At 41.2% G+C, this 24,110-nt stretch overlaps 1 protein-coding gene across 13 annotated transcripts in view; it reads right to left on the bottom strand.

Moving 5' to 3' along the window:
- ptprsa (protein tyrosine phosphatase receptor type Sa) overlaps window positions 1-24,110 on the bottom strand; it is a 242,648-nt gene that overhangs the window by 65,168 nt on the left and 153,370 nt on the right. For 7 of the 13 annotated variants that reach the window (XM_022192822.2, XM_022192824.2, XM_022192826.2 and 4 more), the window contains 6 exons: window positions 15,434-15,544; window positions 13,043-13,054; window positions 5,186-5,455; window positions 4,384-4,965; window positions 3,532-3,668; window positions 3,259-3,403 (listed from right to left, as the gene is read on the bottom strand). In XM_022192822.2, coding sequence (XP_022048514.1) covers window positions 3,259-3,403; window positions 3,532-3,668; window positions 4,384-4,965; window positions 5,186-5,455; window positions 13,043-13,054; window positions 15,434-15,544 — 1,257 coding nt within the window. The remainder of the gene's footprint in view (window positions 1-3,258; window positions 3,404-3,531; window positions 3,669-4,383; window positions 4,966-5,185; window positions 5,456-13,042; window positions 13,055-15,433; window positions 15,545-24,110) is intronic. The other 6 variants (XM_022192825.2, XM_022192827.2, XM_051947665.1 and 3 more) reach the window with 1 other exon arrangement.

Raw genomic sequence — 24,110 nt, 5'->3', positions numbered from 1 at the left:
CCATTGCTCCTTAATTTGCTTTGGATAGAACAGGCATGGGCAAAATTGATTTATTTTTTACTGCAGTAATGCTCGCTGTTTTTGTGGATTTTCATTCGAGCTGATCCTTCCTTTAGATTAATGTTTAAATATAACCTAGTATCTGCAGCTAATTCAGTCAAGCATCCAGTTGGAATTTCTCAGTATATATAGTATAGTATTTGTGTGTGCAACACAGCCATAGTGACAGTACAGTACTTCAGACTGTGGCTCTAATGGGATATTTTGAGGTTGTTTTGTGTGACACTGCTCTGCGAGAGAGAGAGAGGTGGTTATCGAACAACTGTGCCAGTTTGCTACCTTTAAACTACTGGATACTGTGTTTCTTTGTATCTTCATATATGGCCTATGTACTCCTTGTTAGCACACTACAGTTTTTCTGGTGTTTTCTGAAAAGGCTGACAGTTTCAAGTGTGTTAAACTGCATCGTGACAGCAATTCAAGCCATATCCGTAACAATGCTTTTCAGTAAATTGGATGCATAGACACCGTTATTCCTGACCTGTACAAGCAGCCAAACCACAGATATGTCAGTTTAATTTTTAACTGTGTAAAAATTGCTGTGTAAATATTGCCTTCCAATACAATGAATAATTGGAAGCATATATTCAAGTCCAAAGCAGGTCTTTGGGAAAGAGTATGGCAGACTGAATCACTACATCACACATTCACTTACCTCAGAGAGTCCAACAGATCAAGTTAATTATTGTGTTGCGTTACAAAACATTTTGATTTGTCTGACTTTGATTTCTGACTTCAGCAGTGAGAGACCACTTGATGCATCTCACACTTGGTTGAGCAGGGACGCTTCAATGAATTAAAAAAAAAAAAAAACTTGGCTGAAAAACAATCAGAACTAATGAGGCCGAAGGTGAAGAAAGGGCAGTATAGGTAAAGGTGGCTGTTGACCTTAAAATAATAGCTAAAAAACATTTGATAATATTGTCATGGAAAATAGAATTTATGTTGGACATAATATTTACAAAGTTTGTCACTAATCTGAACACAGTCTGAGTCTAATTTCCAGGACAGTAATATCAAATTTCAATTGTTTCTGTATATTGTAAATGTTTGACCCTAAAATGGGAGAGTCCCTTGTCTCAAGCAGAGTTAGACTTATTCTCCACTCAAAAGGCAAGAGCATGTAAATCCTTGCCAATATGTGCTGCTGTGTTGTAGCTGCTTGTGTCTGTGGTGGACTTGGGTTCATGCAAGAACCCAACAGAAAGACAAAAAAAAAAAAAAAAAAAACACAGCAAGCTACTGTTTGGAGGGATGTCAAACCAATACTCTTCCAGATAACCCAGAAATGAATAGGAATTGGTAAAAAACATAAAAGATCTAACTGAAAACTTCCATCAAAAGAGTTAACATAAAAGGAAGAGGACACAAAGTGAGCAAGGTGATGTCAAGCCATTCCGAGGAGAGGTTTTGTTCCAATGCATAGGGGAACAAGTGGCAAAGAGAGAGAAAGAGCTGGGATAGGGGGATGTAAGAGGAAGAGGAGGGTGTATCCAATCCAATCAGCTTGCACTTTACTGGTCAAGAACAAATGCAAAAAACAGGGGCAAGGATATCACAAACACATGTTGACGGGTGAAGATGTGCACAGACACTCGAGAGACGCCAAGACAGAAATGGGGCTGGATGAACATCAAGTATTTTCATGCCTGGACTGATCAGAGATCAACGGTGCAGTGAAAGGATCTCAACAGCACCCCATGTGGGCAGGAGTGAGTGTCGCATGCAACTGGCGCTCTCCTTAGTGACTCTGCACTGTCTGTGTGGCTCTGCTGCCTAGCAGTAACAAAAAGAACTGTGAAGTGGTTGGTCCAAAGCCCCCACGCCCAGATGTGGGAGGACAGCCAACAAGTTGCACTGGTGGAAACAGAAAATGTGTTAAAAGAAGTCCACTCCCACCGCCACGGCTCTCCTACGTCCCTGTTGAAAATCTTTGATTTGTGAAATCTATAAAGCGCAGTCAGTTAATTGAGAATAACAGTCGCTGCTCCAATAGCACATATGCCTTTGTCTTTGATTTTCGATTTCATGTATCATCAAGATCCACAATGACTAGCTCGGATTCACCCGTAATCCCATAAATCCAGCTACGTTTTCAAGGTTCTTTACCATTAATGTATTAAATGTCAGTGCTCAGCATCATTGTTAATCTTTGTGTGCAGTGTAAACCCAAGAGACATGAATTTAATACCCTCTCATCCCAACAGTACTTATACCTACAATTGGGTATTTGATTGGATAAGCTTAGTGTCTTTTCTTTCTCTGCAGATTCCACTGCTGTGCACTATGACATCACTCGTGTTAATTTTAGCCGGATTGGTTAAATAATTCAATTGTGTTCTTGTTATCTGTAAATTACAATAAAGAGTGCAGAACTGATTTGCTGGGATAAATTTAGGGAGTATGTGAGTACTTCTGGTGACTGCTTATGAGTTTGTTTTTCTTAGAGGACTAAATTCAGCTCCAGTTTCCTCATCATCAATATGCATGCAGTTCATGTCAGAGCCTCGGCGGTCTTAGAGGAGAACTGACATTTTTTGTGTCTCTGTCACGTGGGAGGTGCACTTGCTGTTGACAAAGAAAAAGCAAATACGAACAAAAGTGAAAGGGAAATAAAGAAACTGCCAAAATTGTCAGTCCACATAAGCTTGATTTGTTTGACAGTGAGGAGTACATTCTATAGTTTGGCACCAAGTTAGAAAATAAGGTAATTCCAAAAATAGAAAAGGTTGTAAAACCAAAAAAGTGTATTTAACCCTTTGTAGCTTCTTTACTCTTTTTTAGTGTGAATACCATCTTACATAAGGTTGAAAATACCCTAGTCATACCATAACAGTGAGGGTAAGAAAAAAAAGGTCAAGTACAAAAATATTAAGCCACATATTGAGATTAAGACAAGGAATCAACAACACACAAGTTAAATCACTTTGTCATGTAGTCTCAATCAGCCTTCAACTGTGTTTACGTCTGAGGAAAAACACAGTCATAATTCAAAGGCGATGAGGCAGTTGACATCAGAGAAAAGTTTGCAAGCACCAGTCAAAAGGAAAAAAACACACAACCTCATTAGAAATCACTTAAGTAAAAGGTCCACAAAGACATAAAACCATTATTCTTTAATGATTTACTGCGGAGAATCCTTGTGTTAGCCCACCCACAAAGACAAGAGTAGAGAAGATTGAAAAAAGGGCTACATACTGGCTTGCAAGGTCTTGTGCGAAATGTCATTTGTGAAGGCTCCAATGCCTTTGTTAGAGATGGCTGCCAGGGAGAATCGGTAGTCTGTGTTGGGGCGAAGACCTTCCAAAACATAGGAAGTTGTAGGTCCAAACATTTTCTTCATCTGTTGATTGAGAAATAAGTTAGTGACAACTTGATTACTGACAAATGTAATATGGGATCATTGGGAGCTTGTGTACATCTCGCAGTGAAAATACAGCAGAAAGTTAAAAAAAACACTGAAATTTGTACCTGTGTGCCAAAATTGCCTTCCTTGTAGCGAAGTTCGTAGTTTATAATTCCTTCCTTATCGTAGGCAGGTTCCCAGGTCAGTTCAATGCTGGTATCAGACACAGTACCAACCTGGAATTTGGATGGCTGACCTGGAACTGAAGAACACAGCAGAGGACATTGAAGCAGGAAATGTTACTAGAAATCAGTGACAAGACAATGAAGTTAATATTATACATTCGAATGGTACCATCCAATAACCACTGTAAAGGTCAGTGATTTCTTAATAAAATAGCATATTTGTTATTTACACAATAACATGATGAGCATAATTAAATTGTGCATAAATGACAGAAGAATAGATTACAGTGAGAAAAAAAATTAGCTGGCTGTCAGGCAAGATACAATTGTGCTCTACATATTTTTGGGTCTCTGAAAGTGGATATGTCATCTTGCGCTTGCAATGATGGAGTAATCTTTTGCTCACACCCAAAACTGATTCTGTTAGCTCTCAGAGGCTCGGGCACAAATTTGGTTGTTTTTTTTCAGACTACAAAGATCAAACAGATTTGTCATCATTTGCTGAAGATGCAGATGCACAGGCAAACTTTACATAGCAGGGGAGAAAAAGTGCCTCTTTGGCAGCAACTGCAGCCTGTTTAAAGTTTTATAAAATGCGCTGCTGATGCATAAGAACGGCTAAAGTTGTTCCTCATTGTTTGTCAAAGTATTCCCCTTGAACACAAGACTGGAGAACAGGTCTAGCATTTACCAAATTTCAATGTTGCTTGCAAAACCACCTGAAAATTAGACAGGCGCCTATTGTTACAACACCTGTACCAAGTTGACCAAAACAAGCTCTCATATCCTTACCTCCTTGGAGTACTTTGACATGGATGGGCTCTGAAAAAGGTCCATCACCTACAGAGGTGAATGCTAACACTTTGATTGTGTAAGTCTCTTGAGGAACTAGGCTCTGGATGGTGGTGATGATGCTGTCCTGGACATTATGGATCTGCCAGAGGCTCATGGGCTGGGAGTCATCCATGGTATAATAAACACGGTAGCCCTTGATCTGCCCATTGGGCTCCTCTGGCTCTTCCCACTGCACCATCATGGTGTTCTGGGGAAGAATCTGGGCCTTAATGTTTCTTGGTGGACTGGCGGGAGCTTGTTCACCAGTTCGAGTTTCTACCGGCTCACTGGGAGGACCCTGGCCAATTGTGTTGACGGCTGAGACACGGATTTCGTACTCTGTGTTGGGGTAGAGGCCACCAATGCTGTAACGTGTAGTGGTGATATCATCTACCGTCTCATACTTGCTGTCTGGGGACTTGGCCCTATACTGAATGATGTAGTATGTCACCGGATCTGGGTTTCCTGAGTCCCAGGTGATGGTCACACTGGTGGCAGTGGTTTCAGTGACCACAGGGGTACCTGGAGGCTTGGGGAGAGCTGTTACGGTGACAAGACAGGAAGGAAAGAGGATTCGGTCATTTACCATAACAGTTACAGACTGGGGAGTTTTGCAGCAAAAACAGAAAGCATGGCAATTCCTTCACACTGATCCAAGAACATCATTATAAGACAGACTGTAGTTGCAGTATATTTCAAACTTGACTGAAGTTAACCTTCTTCATAAGTACCATCCTTCACAAGCACAGTTATCTCTTACATTTGACAGTGATCTGTGCCACAGCTTCAATGATGCCAAGGCTGCTCATGGCCACGCAGGTGTAGTTGGCTGACTCACGGACGCTGCTCAGTTCGAGAACGTTCCTGCCCACTGGCATCTCATCCTCGGGTGTTAAGTCCTCTGAGTTGAGCATCCACTTGACATAAGGCATAGGCGACCCCACTGCCACACACGTAATGTTCACACTGCCACCGGGCATAATTTCCTGACTTGTTGGTGGAATGGAGAAGCGAGGAGGGACCCGCCGGACTGGGAGAAGGCATGAGGAAGGGGAGAGGATGACAAAAGAGGGCAAGGGAGTCAAAAAAAGAGAAAGAGAAAGGTAACAAGAGAGGCCGATGAAAATGGACCCTTCTCAAGGAAATACTTAACACAAAAGGTTCAACGTGGTAAATGTGAACTCAAACACAAAATAAAACTAGACTTTTCAAAACATAAAAATATACAAATAATGAGAAGGAACTAAACTAACAGAACTGCTTCAACAACAATATAGATTAACAATTAAGCAACGATTCATAGCAACAAGGTTCCATTGACCAATATTTGACCCATCACAGCACAATTAAAGACACAAAAATCTATTACGAGTTTCTCATCTTTGGAACTGAACTGCTGGCATAAATACAACTACAGCATAACCTGATCATGAAGTATGAAGGTGTGTAGTAAAGGCCATGTGATAATGCTATCACATAAGGCCAACATGGCAACCTGGAACTTCCTGTCCTCTCAGGCAGGACGTAGGCCATTTCAGGCTTCTCCCACAGCACAGGAAGTGTAGGGTTACTGGACTATTGACCATCTCGATGAGGTCTCTAAACACATTCTAGCGTAGGTTTGCACTTGACACCTGTCTCTACTTCCTAGTTATCTTAAAGATGAGAAACTTTAATCAGATTTTGTGGTTTAGGGTAGATCCACTGGACAAAGCCTTATTAAGATCTGACACGGTTCCATTGATAGATGCAGCTATCAGTTTCACAGACAGCATGCATAAATAGATCGAGGTAAATTAAGGAGTAAATGATAACAAAATCAGATATAAAAATTGAGATAAAATGCATAGAGGAATATAACTGAAGGGTCGCTAGCATGCCCAGACAAAAGACGATTGGAGAGGAAAATAGAAGTACAAGATAGAAGAGGATATAACATCCGAGGAAAGGATAGGAAGAAAGGGAACAGAGTAGCAGAGAGTGACAGAGGAAGAAAAAGAGAGGGGAAGGTTGGAGGAGGGTAAAGGGGGGTAACCCGCTTCAGTGCTGTGTAAACTTTGTTTTTCTTCGGCTAATGTGACAAAATGTGATGGTGGCACATTGTCACATCGCAGTCCCAGTAAACACAAAATAAGTATTGAGGAACAAGGTGTGTGCCTAGAAATACACAGAAAAAGAATTAGAAGTAATTGTAGCTAAAGAGTCTACTATCACAGAGTGTTGGAGTAGAGAAACAGAACTGATCAACAGGGTGTAGAAATCTAGAGAATAAGAGAGAGAAAGAGATACAGGGCAAGGGAAAGAGAGGGGTAGCTGAAAAAGGTCAGAATGACAGCTCAGAGAGGGAGACAGGGAGAACCTCAAAACTCATGGATAGGACTGGAAATTTGAGTGGAGGGAGGTTGATAATGAGCCTGAGGCGCAGAGGAAGGGCGTGGAAGGTACTGTGTTCTTGCATGTGCGTGTATGTATTTATACATAGATGTGTATGTTGGGTTTTGGCGTTGGTATAGGCATGAGTGTGCGTGTGTACAGTATGCAAGAGTTAAGAGTGAAAAAGTATGATTTAGCAAAAACACTGTGTTCATGAGAGGCATCCCAGCAAGCACTTGACAGATAGTGACATGCAAGTGGCTAACGTTAATGCTCACCCAGATAAAACAAATTTTTCATTATTTAGACAAATTAATGTAGGGTTCTCTTTGTCTATGTTTATTCTAAGGAGGATGACTTTAGTATGCGCTTTAACAACCTAAACCAAGTTAAACTGAAGAATAGTTAAGTAACAAGCTTGAGAAAATCCTTATGTGGTAGATTAAAAAGTAAAAGTTTTTTGAACAGAAACAGGAAGGTCTTGACAACAAAAATTCACAAAAATGAATACAGTCAAAAGCTACGGACTACTGAAGGGGTCTATAGCTACCTCTACTCAACGTCAAAATGTTTGTTGGGATGCAAAGATCAAAAAGAGAGAAGGAAAGTAGTAAAGATGTAGAAGTAAAAAAAATGATGAACTAAATGGAAGAGATGACCTTAGAGACAGACAAGACAGGAAAGACAGGGACGAGAGACAAGACACGAGGCAGAGTAAAGCAGACTCGAGCAGCAAGACAGCAGACAAGACAGACAGAGGGAGACGGGCAGACAGTGACGGATGAGCACGCAGACATACTGTACAATACGCAAAGGGGAAGGGGAAGGATTGTTGGAGAAAGGGGGAAGGAGGAGGAGGATATAAGTGGGGGATAGAATAAGGAAACTGTGATTCTAAATAAAAAAAATAAACAAAATAAAAAAAGATCATGGCTCAAAGTGGGTTTGGAGGTCTCACACACTGGGGCTTAAAATCAAGAATCACCTACACGTCCCCTCCTCCCCACCTTAAACATTGCACATCAGTGCAAGTGTAACTTGGGAAGTCTTGAGATGGGTGGATGTGACGTGTGCGGGGGTATATAGGGACTGAGGAGGAAGGGGTGGAGTTTTGGGGGAGACTGAGAGGGGCATCAAGGATAGGTAGCATTCCAAAATACACCGTGTCGATCCAAATGGGATTCATATGATCGTTGCATGGGACAGTTTAACTCTTCCACCAAACTAAGGCACAAATATCACCTACACACACTCTAAGGGGATTTTTACTGGACAACACATAAAAACAGTATTTTGACATGTAGTTCAAAGCTTTTTACTAAGTAAAAGCAAGCTGACATTGTGTGTAGTCTCCAAGTAGTGGAAACCCATCTAGTTTTATTGGCTTTTAACAGCCATATTCAATCACAGAAAACATCTGTTTTGCATGTAAAAATATTAAAAAACATTGACAGTCAAGTTTCAGTTACTGCGGCCCATGTTGGGCTTTTAATTTTTCCTCCTCTGAACTACTCTACACACATATCATCTCAGCTATTCACTGTTAATTTCCATTACTCTACTCCCCAGGGCAAGACATGACCTGACCTTGAGGGCAAAAAGTTCTTCAAAGCTGACCTTTGAAGAAATGCTCCTTTGTGGTACACAAAGATACACACTGTGAAAATGTACCAAGAAAAAATGGTCAATGGCATTTTCGAAGAGCATTCTGTCCTTAAAAATGTCAAATCTCCAAAGATTACAATTTAACAAAAATGTCTCAATTAAAAACAAACATGGCCCTTTGAAAAACATCTGTTGTAATACATATCAAAGAATCATTGTGTGCTCTACCGTGACCTGAGTTGGAGAAAAATAGAATTAAACAACGGGAAACATGACCTTTTGGTTGAGATATGCTATGTCTCACTATGACATAGTCACAAAAAAACATGTTGAATGGGGAAAAAAACATCCCATCATAATGGGACAGAAAATATATTGCTGCATCCTAATTTTTCAAAAAATGCCTAACTTAACAACAAAGGTGAAAGGGCAGCCCATTCCTCACACAGACATGCATGGGTGTGGCTATGGCATGAGTGACATATACAGGTGCGCCCCCATCCACTTGGGCAAACACCAGAGAACCAATACAATCCAAAAAATGTCACCCAAGCCCATCCAAGCATGCCATTCATTCCCGAATATAGCATTATTCCAGACACACACGTACAAAATCAAATGAAAGGAAACAAATCAAACTGAACAAATCCACAAAAAGAACTACGTCCGAACAGCATAGACAGTACCAGAGTGCAGCTGTGTTCAACAAAGAGGTATGCATCAATACTATTAGATGTTTTTCAGCTAAGATTTGTCTCTTTAATTTTGCTTCCAATCCAAAAGAATGGCGAAAACTGAATTGGACAAAAAGAGTTTGGTGTTTTTAGGGGGAAACATCCAATCAAATCGTGTCTGAGGGTGATCTTCTCTCCCTGGGGCTCAGGTCAGCCAATGGACCGGGAGCTGTAGTGGCTGAGTGAATGAGGTTTCCCCACAGGAATATGTCACTGTTTACCGCTGAGTATCTACAGTGTCAGGGCGATATGGGAGCTAACATCAGTCACCCGCCAAATACTTGTAACTTTTGGCTGTGGCTGGCAAGTGAAATGTGAAATATACAACTCACTGAGCCATTACAAAGACAGAAGTTTTCCTGCTTTGAAAAATTAAAAAAAAAAAAAAGTCAGGGGCAACTAATGATGAATGGTGTGTAATCAAACCATGATTTGAAAAAACTGGAAAGCAGCATACACCATGAATCTGAGAGATAAGTGAATTTGGTCTTTGGTTACAATGGAGGACCAAGAACTCGCAATCAGTTGATGCTACAGCACATTACACTATAGACTGGGAGAGAAAATTATGAATCTTAAAACGCAGAAAACACTTGGGGGAACAACATTTACTGTGCAGCTAAATGTCAATGTTTCATGCAAATGAGTCACTGCACTCATTGACTGGACACAGGCCTGTATGGTATGACTGAATGTTCAAGTGAACTGTCATGTCAATGGTCTGGTAACCCTGGACAAGCTGAGAATGTGCGCCGCACCCTCTCCTATCCTGCCCTTAAAATGTGAAACAAAATAAATAAAGAATCCCAATTGCATGGACAGGCTCCTCATTCACAGAGACCAGGAGCCCAGCCGGCCCATTTGGAATTAAGAGAAAATAAAACAAACATATACCTTTCATTTGGACTACTAACAACATATAATCTTGTTTCAAGCCCCAATGTGGAGAGAAAGACAAGAAGCCTTACACTGGACGAGGTGAGAAGCAGTCGAGAGAGAATGCCAGAGTACTGCACTAACTCTAATAGTGGGCAGTGTTGTGGAGGGATTTGTGCCAAAAAACAGAGGTCAGAAGGTGGACATTATCGGCCATTTTGGTGAGGCAGGTTTTGCTGCCCCAAAATGAAGGGGGAAGCCAAAATAATGTGCAGCCTTTAGTGTCACCTTGAAGCTGAGATTACACCCTCTTGCTGCCTGTGGACACAGGCGCAGTATGGAGATCCTTTAGTCACACTTGCCGGGTGAGGCCTACGGCATTTACATATAAGCTGTAGGGGTCGGCCTGTATTAACATACCTTGGCTGCGCCAATGCTAAACAGTCACTATGGGTGGCTCATCAAAATGGAAATTATTATCTAAGGAAAACTGACAGGAATCATGGCAGGGGTGTCTAATAATAGCAAGCAGTGGATTGAAGGGATTTCAGAGTGTAACACTTTCTTTCCATTGTCTTACAGGTAGATGACAAGCAGTCAAATGATACTGCAAGCATGTCCTCTCACTGTGTTGATTGATCCCTTCAGTGAATATTATCAGTCGGATTGGGGAAGGGAGTGTATTCACACAATCGCATTGGAATATGAGGTAATGAAACTTTTGCTTTGGATGACAAATAACTGCATTTCTGATATCGATATAATTTTTTGAAGGGTGGCTGTTATCTTCAGGACTCCTTGAGACAAACATCTAATAGAGATGGCAGGATTTTGCTTTGGCCAGTGAGAACATAAGGTGTAATCTAGCTTTCTTTCCCAACATTACACACAAATGCATAGCAGGACATGCAAGCACATTCAAAACCAAGCAGATACCTTTGTAGGAGGGTAAACATGCTCATGCGTAGATAACAGCTCAGTCTTTCTGCATCAGTGTTATTTTCAGGACTTAGATTTAGACATTGCCAGGTTTCTGTATTCTGGGATTGGTTTAGTGGGATTGTGCCATACTTTGTGGACACTACAATGCTGAGGACAGCACGGACAGAATATTAACTGGCGGGTTAAGAATCTTCAGAATCTTCTCAAAGAAAATTTCGGTGTTGAATGTTTTCGGAAAGGGTTTGCCTTGTTGATATTGTGGAACTCACTGAGGCTCAAATAAAATCTCTTTTTGGCTTGAAGATAATTAGTAAGTAAATAGCAACTGACAAAGTGTCATTAAGCGAAATAGCCTGAGCTATGAAGTTTGGTTAAAATGGCAAGCTCATATGGCAAATCTGGTACCGGTTCTGACTGAAAAACATATGCACCGCTATGGACGGATGCTACCAAAGCATGGATATTACTAATTAGTTTTGTGCTGGAGCAGCAGTGTTTTTCTATATGACTTTCAGATACTTTGCAGAGATCAGTTTAATCCCCAGAAGATCAGCACACTTTGACAGCCACACATACAAATGTTGCCACTCTCAGAGGAGACTTGATAGCGAGAGCCCGTTATCTCTTCTACCTGAAAGAATAATATGCATGACCTACCCAGATTCGCTGAGCTACATGTAATACCTCGAACCAAAAGCCGTGGTTTCTTCCCAAAAATATGTATCTCACGTTTTTATGAGACTAGCAGAGCTGTAAAATTTACAGACAAGCTCACTGCATTTGACATGATATTCAATATAGATCCGATTACTGCACAAAGCCAGCTGCAACATAAAGCAGTAAACAGTGTTTGCACTGATCTCTGGTTCATTTAGAATTTTCTTCTCATTATTGTTCTGAGACTACAACATGAACCCTTAAAAACAGTAGTGTTTTTTTGTTGTACTTTGAAAATATTCATGATTTTAGTCATCAATCTAAAAATTAATTCCATTGGATGAGTGTGTGTTTGTGTGTACAAGGGAAGGAGGGCTTTTGAATAATAGATTATAATTTGATTGAGTGTCATGGCTGCGAAGGAACACAAGCAGCAGTCATTCAACAAAACCAATCACATCTAGCTGCCGCCATTTGAAAATAAAAGTATCTTTGAGCACCCGCTAAGCAACAGCAAATGTGATGTCGAAGTCATTATATTGTTATTGATCCACACGACACTGTAAATGGCATCCCTTAATGGGTGCCTGAAATCACCATGGAACCCAATCAGGCCCAATCAGGTCTAATTTTTTCGGTAATGGATCGCTATAAACAAGATGACAGGAACACTGGCTGCGTACACACTTATTATTTCATTCGGCATTTGCATTTGCACTCCAAGACTCAAGAAGCAGAGCAGCATCATTTTGGAAAAGAAACACAAATCTCACAAACAAATGAACCACAAAAAGACAAACATTGTTTTTGAACGGAAAAAAAAATAGGTCAGGAACAGAAACTAAACAAAAAGGAAAACGCACAAACACAACACCATTATCACAACACAAAAAAATTTACCCAAATAAAGGTAAGCCAAAAAAGGGGTGTATCAGGGAAAACACTTGTAGAAAACCAAAGAAAAGAGAAGGAACCAACTGAACAAAACACAGGGAATGCAGAAAACAAAAGACCATCGCGGCCAAAGGGATTTTGTACAGGCATGCAAGCGCAGTTACATTCTCCCATCATGCAACAAGTCCTGTTATTTCCACGTGCTGGGTTTCCATGACAACACGTGCAAGAAAGCCTTTAGGTGCAGAAGCAATACCAAAGGATGCAAAACGAGAAAAGGCCCCACAATGCAAACATAAAAGTAAATTAACAAGACCCGAGCTAATCGGGTTTGCTTTCATCATTTCTTCCTTGGAAATAAATAAAAATTTCTTTCATAATCATTTAGCAGTTTGGATTAACTGATTAGTATTTCTTCAAATTAGTAATTAATCGAGCTCTGTAATAGGCAAATACAGCTAAAATTTTTCAACATGTTGAATTTTATTTTTTTCAAATGTGGGTTAAAAAAAGTAAAAAAGAAAAAACACACCAACCTTCTCGAAGCTCTGAGGGATGTAAAGGGGTTGATGCAGAACACAATGACATGAGGAGAAGAGAAAAATAGGGGAAACACAGAGAGAGTAAAAAAAGCCACCTCAAGGTGTTTAGCTGCAGCTACATTTCCCTTTTCTTTAACCTTTTTTCCTCCTTTTCCCCCTGTCCCTGCTATCAGTGACACCCGTCTTGAAAAGTAACACTTGCCTGCCCCCCCGCCCCACTTAAATAAACTTTGAACCAAAACAATCAGATTCACCCCAGTGGCCGCACTGTCGCCTGGTAAGAAAAAAGTAGTGAGGCGCCACTGGAGTCAAATCAAGCGTACCATACTCATAATTCAAAATTTCACAAGCTCCTTATAGCCACAAGGAGAGGCTCCTGTGGTGGCCGTATTTGCTTTTGCTAGAGAAAGAAACCAAATAAAGAAAAAGAAAAAAACTAATGAGAGATCGAAAATAAAAAAAGACACAGTTTGGGATGAAATTAGCAGCTGCAGTTCAAGACTGTTAAAGCAAATGATTTCAGAAGCCAATCAAAATCATCTTCCTTATGGTTTCTGTTTGGTTCGAAGTCTTATTCCCCCTAGAACAGTATGCCCCACATACAGTTTAAGATTGCTTTATCGCTTTGTTTATTTTCTTTCCCTTACATTGATCCCCACCACAGCTGCTAATCTCAAGTGCATTTTGCTTTGTGAACAAAACATAGTCAACATCAAGTATCAGAATTGATTGACAAAAGTTAACTGAAAACAGACAAAGGTTGACACCATCAAAGCATAACAAGTGCGTTACATAGTGTGAAGGTACTTAAGTAATTATGACCCTTGTGTACTCTCTAAAGGCATGCTGATGGAGCCAGTGTTAATGGAGATTGCATGAATTGTTGGAAATGATATCGGGGTATAGCTGTGGGTTTTTGACCGAAGGAACTGCTAAACATCCCAGTGCTGTGTCAACAAAGTGTTCCCATCATTGCTTTTTAATGATTCCTATAGTGCTCTTGACTGTATTTTCCCATGAACCTTTTGACTTCTAGCTATGCTGTCCATGAACACGGTGGATAGCCACTTGACATTGTCACTGCATTGCCGTGGAGATAACATGAGCCTCCAGGATGAATGCTGGCATAGAGAGACACTAATCTTGATGAACCATGTATATATATATATTTTACCTTCAGCTCCTCACAGTTGAACTTCTCTTCCCTGTGCTGCTACTTCACAGGGTATGATAATAGCAATAATAATGAAAAAGCAGCTCCCTGACCCATTTTATAATGTCAGAGTAGTGAATTATTTATTGGGAACAAAGTTATTTGGTACACAGCAGAGGGAACAAACTGAGTAGATACCGAGGCATCTTTATTTAATATGCACAGTATAAATAATACATGTCGAAAATGCATCTGCTTCAATTTATTAAAGCTCCCTCAACAGGGATTCATTGTCATTTAGCATTAGTGGTGGTGGGTAGGCTTTTGTCTTCATCGTCTGTTTCCTATGAAACTCTATGTTCTCTGTGACTGATTGTTTTTTATATCATCACTTTGCCGGAACATGCCACCAGAAATTACTACTGACTGTGGAAGACTTTAAAGATGATACACCAAAGCAGAAACGGGGGAATTCTATGTATTTATGCTCCAGAGCAGCATGAAGAAGAAGTAGAGGATGTGTACTATTTATAATCTATGCGACAGATCATTTTTTTCAGTGTAATACAGAGCAGCTGACTGTGTTAACAGTCCCTTTCTATTCGTTTTCTTCCCCCAGATCTGGAGAAAGTTAAAGGGGTTGAGATTTTGATTGGTGTGCAATAATACCTCGCCACTCAATCAAAATCACGACTTACCGTTGTGCTCCTTTACCTGCAAAAAACTAATCAAAAAGAAGTCCTTCCAGACTCTTTTTGGGTCCCAACTTTGACTGAGGGGGAAACATTTGATCGGGCACACAATTACAGGTAAAAGGTGTCTCACAACCGATAAAGTAAAGACATACGGCTTGTTGTGCTACACATTTCCTTCCGAGTGAGTAGGGGAGGGCATTGAAAGACAAAATGGAGCATAACATCATAACAGAGAAGAACATTAGTTGGTCAATTATAGTTTTACATTTGGAAGTTTCAGTGCATATATGAAATTACATTTATGGGCAGGCAATACTATCAATGCTAAAAGATTTATATTACTCGGGTAATACTATTTTGCAAAACACATTTTGTGCAAACACAGCTAGGCTGGAAGCAATTATCATTTGTTAAGCTCAACAGTAATGCTACTTAAAGCTGAGCTGCACTGTGAAGACATTTTAGTTAGAATGGGTAGATGTTTTTTATTTATTTTTAATTTTTTTGGCCTGGCTCTGGGGCCGGGTTGCTCCCTACCTCGCACATAAAGGTTAGCAGGGGACGAGTAGCGCACGCCTTCCACATTAGACGCGACGCACTCGTACTTCCCCTGGTCTGTCTCCTCACTGTTCTCGATCTGCAAGGCACCTGGGAAATGACAACATCCAGCCAAGACAAGAAGGGAGGGGATGTGGGACAGGGGGGGAAAAAAGAGAGAAAGAGAAAGAAAGCAGGGAGGAAAAATGATTAGTCAATCTGTCTGTGACAGCACACGAAGGAGTCAGGCAATCTTCTTAATGGTGGGTATCTTGAATTTCTCAGGACCATTTCGTCAAGTACTGTTTCTCTCTGCAAATGCTTATGCAGATTGGCATGACAGACCGGGTTCCACTCCAGCCTCAGCCATCCGTGGATGAAGAAAGAGCGAGAATTAAATAAAAAAAAAAGAAGAGCACTGAATCAGTCACACTAAATTTGTAGCTGTGTTGTGTGTGGAGCTCATGTGAGATGTGAGATCGCTTACCAAAAGAAAACTGCGAGACAAAGTAATGATGTAAGTGTGATGAAAAGTAACGGAGAAGGGACACTGGGATGGTCTTGTAAAATGTCTGTGTACGCTGAAGGGAGGAAGGATGGGTCACGGGGAAATATTTGCACAAATAGATGTCCAAATGAAGTCCGGCAGGGTGCATGATGCAGTTCAGTTACTCTAGAATAATGACACATTTAATTCAAACGAAGAAATATGAAGCATGTCCATATGCTTCCATTGTGATTGGGTTATCTTAACTCATTTCTATTCTTCTTTTTCACTTATTTATGTGTTTAAATCACTCTTTACCAGCGTACTGAGATTAAATGGATTCTCTACATATTGTGTTGAATCCACACATATCCCTCCTTGATCTCCATTCTTTTTCTCCCCTTCATATTGTCATTATAGCATTTTGCACCAACGCCTTAGGGCTTATGCGTTTCAAACAGACTCCATTTCTTATCTCTTTCTCAGATTTTATCTCTTGTATGCGCAAAAAAAGCTCAACCAAAATGCTTGGCAGTGATGCCGGAGAGAGGGCGCGGGGGGGGGGGGGCGAAGGAGGGAGGTGAAACAACGGGCGTCAGATCATTCCTCGTTAGAGCGCTGTTGACGGCACTTCCTGATGATATCATTAGGGCTTCTGGCTGGCTCAGCAGACAGATTGCAGCCCAGGCCCCTCTGACAAACACAGCACCATTGCTCGTTAACGTTTAGCCAGGAAGCATCAATATGCCAGCAGCTGCCCTGGATTCTTTGTAATATACCATAACCTACTCCATCACATCAGCAAGTAGAGTGAACACAATGTTGTACAAGGCTACTATTCTGGAACATTGGTCTAATAACATGTTTCAGCTGTGCCACAAATGAGATCATCGATCCTGCTTAATTATAAAGATTAGTCACGCTTCCACCTTGTCCGTGGCTCTAAGAGTATTTTACACCTCGGGGTCAGTACAAATATATCTACCCTTTAAAAAAGGAAAAAGAAAACTGGAGCGACAACAATCTATACAGCTCTATTTCTTTTTACCTTCTCTTCATTTCCCTCTACAGCTCAGATCATCCCCATCCCTCAGAGGGAACTGTTCCTGGCACATGGCGCCTGAACCAAATGAAAACGTCTACCTGCAGAGTGCAGGTGGTACAGTCTTCACTGTGGGTTTATTCAAGCATCTGATTTGGATCTGTTTGATGTGCGCTTGGAACAGCAAATGCCAGCCCGGTGGCAGGTGGGTTGGAATGTGCTCAGAAGCCGAGCGCCTCAACACTAGGGAGACCACAAAGTAAGGACTGTGTGAAGTTCAACTCCAGGTGGACCGTTCCAGAAAGCCCTGGCAGCGGCTCATCGGCTTTGCTCCCTGTGCTGAATTCTAAAATCTTAGGAAGCCCCCTTTCTGTTGGCTGTTACCAAACAGTTCAATCACAAGCCGTGCCCAACCACTTTGAACAAATACAAAAATTACATTCAACAAAAGTTATGTGATGCTAAACAAAAACTCATCCACTAATATGCTGACAGGTGACACATATAGAACCAAATGAGTGCCAATTAATAACAGAGCTTGCTGCTGTGAACAAACACAAAAAGGACAAAGAGGAAGAAGGAGAGAAAAACAGAGTCTTTGAGGAAACTCATCTGTTCCTCGCCATCTTTAGTGGAAGCTCCTCGCCAGGTGGTATCATCTGCTGTTTCCAAGCCTAGACAGGCTTCATTACATATTCTAGCTATTATTTCAAAGCAGAGCGGTGAAGAACACATACAGAGTCCTTCTACATGCAGAACATAGAGACAGGGAGGAAAAGTTAGGTAGATAAAAAATTAAAAGCACACAGGAGAAGCACGAGGGAGGAGGGAGGCAAAGAGGCAAAAATGCTCAGGAACAATGAAAGAGAAGGCAGAATGGAGATGCATTATTACTGATGAGTTTACTCTGCCTGACAATTTGAGAAAGAAAATCTGAAAATTTACCTCTGTGAAAATCTCAGCAAGAAACGGTTTACTTTAATTTCCATTTTGTCATGTTCTCTTCTATTCCCAGCTTCGTCTTTAGTAAACTACAAAGAACATTTTAATTACTCCATCCTAAGTAGTTAATGACATCTGTAAGCATTAAAAAAATCTTGCTTTTGTGGTGACCAGTGATGAGGCAGTCAGTTTAAAGCCCGATAGCTAGCATTTAAAGACAACAGATTCAAACAAATCCTCTTTGATGTCCTATCTCCAGCAGCAGCATGTATGTGCAGACACAAAACAAACTCCACCCATGTGTCTTTTTCCAACCATTTCCTTTCGTCTCTTTAAATTAAAAAAAAAACCCACTCCACTCTGTGTCTTGCATAATTGTGATCCGTCTCCTCTGAAGGCCTGTGGCTCATCAGAAAGCAAGTGGCCAGTGGCTTTTTTATATTTTTCTTGTATCAGGAAAAAGACCAAACACAAGAAATGGAAAAAATAAATTTGCACACACAATAAAAAAGCATGCACCCAGTCTGTTCACACAATGGGTGTTTACTGATAAAGACGTCCCCAGTGACAAACGGCAATTTATGGTATCGCTCTCAAAGTGGCCATACTGTGCTTATGAAGTGAGTCCTATACAGGACCTAATAGCATGTGTTCCTTGTCTCCAGCTATTAAGTCTTATCACAAACAACAAATGCAATAACTACCGCAGATTGTTAGAAGACAGAAAACCAACAAAAACTTTACTCCAACTGCAAAAAATGACTGTGCAGGTTCAGCAGTGCCAATAACTGCAGAAAAGATTGGTTGGATTTTTAACAAGTAATTGTCATACGATTTCATTTTTTTTACGTTAAAATTACGAGTGGATTTATTTTCCATTACAATGTAAGTATTTGACTGCTGCTATGATCCAGCGTGACGAGTGCGATTTGAGGGAGTTTACTTGCTACGTTATCTTGCTCAAGGACACTTAAAAAGGGACACATGAATGTTGAAGGACACCGTGTGAGCTGTTGTGGGAATTGATCTGAGAATATCCTGGAACAGGACGGACTCTCAATCCACTTACCAGCCACACTGACCATCAGTAAACTGCAGGAAGACTGCCCCTGCTGAGTTATAATTCATGTTTTACTAGGTCAGATGAGAAAAGATTGGGACATCTTCTTTCTCTTGTGCCGTTCAATGATGTATGCTGCATCATTAGGATCCAAAAAAAGAAACTAAAAAAACAATTCAGGCTTTGAAGCTCCTCATAATAATGACATCACTTCCAGTTAGTCTCCATCTCAGTTCCAAAAACCACCAACAATCACAGCCCACAGCCTCCGCTGCTTCCTTCTCTCAGCTGCCTTGCAGTGTGTTTTCTGCCTTCATCCGTTCTATAAAGAAGGCTGTAACGGGTAGCCGGTCTGGAGCATTTGTCCCAGCCATGACAGCTGCCCTGGTTAACAGCGCTACATGCCACAGGCTGATCTGATGAGGAGCGTGGAGGTGCCAAGGTGTGATAATAAAGGAGGCGGCCTGGGCAGAGTTCAACAAATACATGTTGACTGTGGGACAGACTTTCCAGCACAAAAGCCGGTAAAAGCAGATATTTGGCACATGTTCTCTTCAGAATATTAAAATTTTAACATTGCAATAACAAAAAATTGCAAGGATCTACATTTGTCTTGAAGACAAGTAGCCTAGCCACGCTACACCCATGTTTCTGACGGCACAAGGGTCTAGGGAAGCTCGACAGGGAGGGAGGCTAAAAGGTTGTCTTTCAAATCACTCTGCAGCAATTGGGTAGGTATACAACCAATCAACGCAACGAATAGGCTGACGTAGTTCCGAGAGCACCGGCGGATTGTGGCTAAGTCCCATTAGCTTCCCAACCAGCGGAGCCGCGGAGCCAACTGGTATATTAAGGATTTGCCATATCCCGTCGGCATAAGTCCAAATACGTCTTTCTTCTCAATGAAACACTTCAGTGCCGTCCTTTGTTTATCTTTCAAGTTGAATTTTAGCTTCAAATCTTTAAGGGCTGTGGCCAAAGCCGAGTCGAAAGATAACTGTTTATTGTGCGCCTGTTGTTTCTGTCAGAATCGTCACGCCTCTGTCGTCACTTAGTTACGCCCGCCTTCTGACTCTACACTTCATGGTGATTGGTCCGGCCAGTTTTAGGAGAATCCAGCCTCGAGCCTTATGGAGGGTAACTAGACCCACCCTGGTAGAGAATTAAATTCGTTGCCGTGGGTTGTCTAGTGCGGCTAGGCTAGAAGACAAGGCTACTTGTGTATCTATTCACTAGCATGGGACAGTGAAATGTTTCACAGCAAATGTTCTTGCAGGTTTCGATGTCTTTTCTGTGGTTGCAGACTAGCAGGAAATATCACAACAGACAACATGGGAAAAGCAAGAGAGGATGGCAAAAAAAAGCATATGGATTGGGGAAATCAGAAAGTGAGATGTGAAAAAAAAGAGCAAGTGGTGGAAAGAGAGAGTTTCATTTATGAGAGGTGCACTGGACAAGAGACACAGAACGAAAGAACAAAACAATCAGTGAGGTGGGAGCAAGAGTTGACAAGACAGACAAGCGCAGAAAAATAGAAGGACAGATGAGGGGATAAAAGAAAAGCGAGGAGGGGCCTGTGTGGATGATTAATTTCAGAAAGTGCCTGAAGCTGCGGTCGGCCCACCCCAGTCGCTGCTTGGTAGCAGCTTTGCCATGTGTACCCCCCCTCAGTCCCATTTGTGTAATTCAATTAGTGTGCTCCAGTGGGCCTTGATTGATTTGTTTAGGCGATCAACAAAATGGCTGGCCAAGTCGCACTCTTTTCTTCCCTCCCTCTTGCTCCTTCTGTGTCCCACTCAGGCCTGCCGGTGGCACACTGCTCTTTTCATCATTTTATCTCTCTTTTTCAGTTCATGGCCCTCATTAGTCCCTCATTTCTCATCTCTTTTCCTGTCATTTTCCCTCATACTGACACTGCTCACTAAAGCTGTATTATAGTGCAATTAAAGCCCTAAACTATCTCCTTACTAAGTAGATCCACACAAATAACAACCCTTCTAGTGCATGAATCAAGCTTGCTGAAAAACAAAGAAGAATGCAGAATGTAACACTTATATATTATTAATGGTTCAGCGCTCTTACTGTGTTGATTGAAAAGAAACTATGTATAATAAACACATAGTTGCATGTTTATAGATGCATTCTGTTATAGAGAAATGTTGTCGGATCATACCTGAAACTTGCTTGTGCAAATCACATGAATATCTGAAGCCAGTGCGATCTCAACTCACAGTTGGTGAATTCTCAAAGATTTTTAGCTGCTACATAAAAAAAATTGCATTACTGCACACTATTTGCAACTATAGATGGCAACGGCATTCCGGAAGTTACAAATTTCATCTGCCAACGTGCAGTTTTAATAACTGCACAAATAAGGACAGGCAGTATCACTTCACGGCAGCCCAGTCTGGACTTGCCATTCTCTCTCCGTCTCTCTCTCCTTCATCTGCATCCTGGCTGTCACTCAGGCATGCTCTGCCACCACCCCAAGGTCATTATACTGTGATCGCACCAGCATGGGGCTCCACGTGTGATGCCATTGTTGTCAGAGCCCATCTGGTGCCTTGTAACGCTCCCATGAAATCAGTAATGAAGCAGGTAGGGAGTCGAGCTACCTTTATACCTGCCTCTTACCTCAAGGCCAGCACCTGCATTGGCTTTGTACGCAAGTTTTTTTCTTAAACATATTGGGCGTAATTTCTTAAATGGAATGACGTAAAATGACTCAGCAGCAGAACACTGTCTTATCTGAAGCTTGGAAGAATCAACCTTAAGCAGAGGAAACTAAGCACTAGTATGCACTTATGCAGCTATGCTAAAAGAAATGAATCAATTCATTTCATTTTCTTGAATTCTGACACCCTGATCTTTTACATTTGCATCCACCTCCCACACAACTGGTTTATTCTTATATTCTCCACACTCTACTAATGACAATTCAGTGTCAGTGGGGTAATGTGGTGGCGAGAAGTTGTCTTTTACAGGGCGTTTATCTCATTATGCAAATGCAGAGTTCATAAGTCATGGTTGCTTTTGTTTGCCACAATATGATTTATGAGCTCTTAAACAAAATACAAGTGGGGAGGGCTGAGTTTGGCTACGCTGGCAAAGAATGAGGGATTTAAAGGAGTGAGGGGTTTAAGTTGAAAAACTCATGACATTTGCGAATGTGTTTGATTACATGCGGTAGCTTACAGATTTGTGTCATCTAATAATGCTTGTGTGAAATGGTTGAAAATGCAGGACTTTAGCCTGCATTGCTGAAGCAATTCACCTCCTCTGCTGCACCAAAGTGTCATCGTAAAACCAAAAGCATTTATTCCATCCCCTTCAATATAAGGCCAGTCATTGCAAAACGAGATATTCACTTACCTGCTCCGCCTGTGAAACAAAAGCACTTTACAAAAAACACACTGAATCACACCAAATCAACTGGGGGTGAGTGTTTCAGCAATAAAGCCTGATGGATAATTACGGGTGAAAGTTAAATTCTCTGGGGAAATGAAAAAAAAGAACAATAAACAAAGCTTCTGTATAATTCACAGGAGACAGACACACTGCTTTACATTTGTGTCATTTCATTCCTACCTTGACATCCTTCTGTTCATCCTCTGACATAAAAGGTGTTTTTTAAAAAAAATGGTTAGAGTGTATATGTTGCCAATTTTGAAAAGGCAGCCATTGCACCAGGCAGTTTCCTGGCTCATAAGTTGCTGTGCTGCAGAATGGCTGGGAAGGGAATTAAATCAAATGTAATTTATGCCGGCGCCTCCCCTGACATACCGCGAGTATCTCCAGCTATGAGGGAGGTGCATTAACATACGTGATGTGGCTAGTGCCCTGGTGGCCAACAGAAAGATGAGGAGGATATCGAAGTAGAAAAGGAGTAGGAAGAAAGGGGGTTGCTAATACTGACTTGAACCTTTCACAGTTTTCAATAGCTTGGTCTTATCCACATTTAAAGCCACCATCTCCCACCTGCTAACTCCTGCCACCCTCCAGCCCCATGTCTATGCCCCAAAAATTTAAATGTCAGAGGCACAAAACACCTTGCAACAGCCCTCACGATCCCTCCCTCTGCTTTTAACCTTCCCAGCCCTGTATCATAACCAGCTGGCAGCACAATTTGAATTCCTCAGTAGTTTCCTGACACCAGCCATGTGGAGAAGATAGTAAGAAAAGCACAAACACAGACACACACAGAGGTGGAAGAACAGTACAACAGTGACGAGATGGGGTGTGAGTGTGAAACACTTACGACCAAACTGTGTACAGAGCACACAGACCACAAACACAGATTAGATATTAATATTAGTAAAAAGAGAAAGCCTTTGTCGTTTTTCTATTAACAGGAAAGTTCATTTGGTCATATTTAGTCACTTTGGTAGAATTAAGAGTGGTTATGTCTGGTTATGTGTCAGTTAAAGTCTTTTTTGTTCCCGTTTTCATTGTGATGGTTAAACGTCTTACCTCGAATCGGGGTACCCTCTGGAGGAGACACAAAAACGAAGACACAACATCAGTTAAGTTCATGGCTAATGTAAGTAATAGAGGAAGAATTTTGGGATGGACGATTCACTGAAACTAGGTGATCAATCCATTAGGCAATCTCTTACAGAGATGGGGATTTTTTTTAATATAAAAAAAACAAAAACAAAAAAAACAATACCTCTCATTGCTGGTGTCACAAAAGAATGGGGAGGTTTATTTGACTGGCACACTCCATTTGCTTATCGCTGTATTTTTCCTCTCTTCTTGACTTAGATATATTCTGAGAGGAAACACAATGCTTCATCGACAGAGCTGAAGAAGCTTGAGTTCTTGGTGTGCATTTTATCAGAACTGCACTTCAAGGCAGAGAATGACAGCTTTGGTTTTTGAAACTGACAGAGTAAGCTCCAGTAGCGCAAGACTGTTCCTCGCCAATTGACCTTGAATAAGAGGTCAGTAAAACAGTTGAAGGCGCCTCTACTCTATACGGGGGATCCACATTAGTATTGAATAAACTTGTCGAGGGAGGGCTGGAACCTCCACTGAACTAGAATTTCAGGCTGCACCTTCAGGCAACTGCAAGTCAAATCAAACAGATTGAAGTTATTATTTATCCTACAAGTCATAAACCTGTTTAACTGTGACAGATAGAGTC

This window comes from Acanthochromis polyacanthus, chromosome 4, assembly GCF_021347895.1.
Source record: "Acanthochromis polyacanthus isolate Apoly-LR-REF ecotype Palm Island chromosome 4, KAUST_Apoly_ChrSc, whole genome shotgun sequence".
NCBI classification, from domain to species: Eukaryota; Metazoa; Chordata; class Actinopteri; family Pomacentridae; genus Acanthochromis; species Acanthochromis polyacanthus.
The sequence above is the reverse complement of the archived record's forward strand: the minus strand, read 5'-3'. Positions and strand labels throughout refer to the sequence as shown.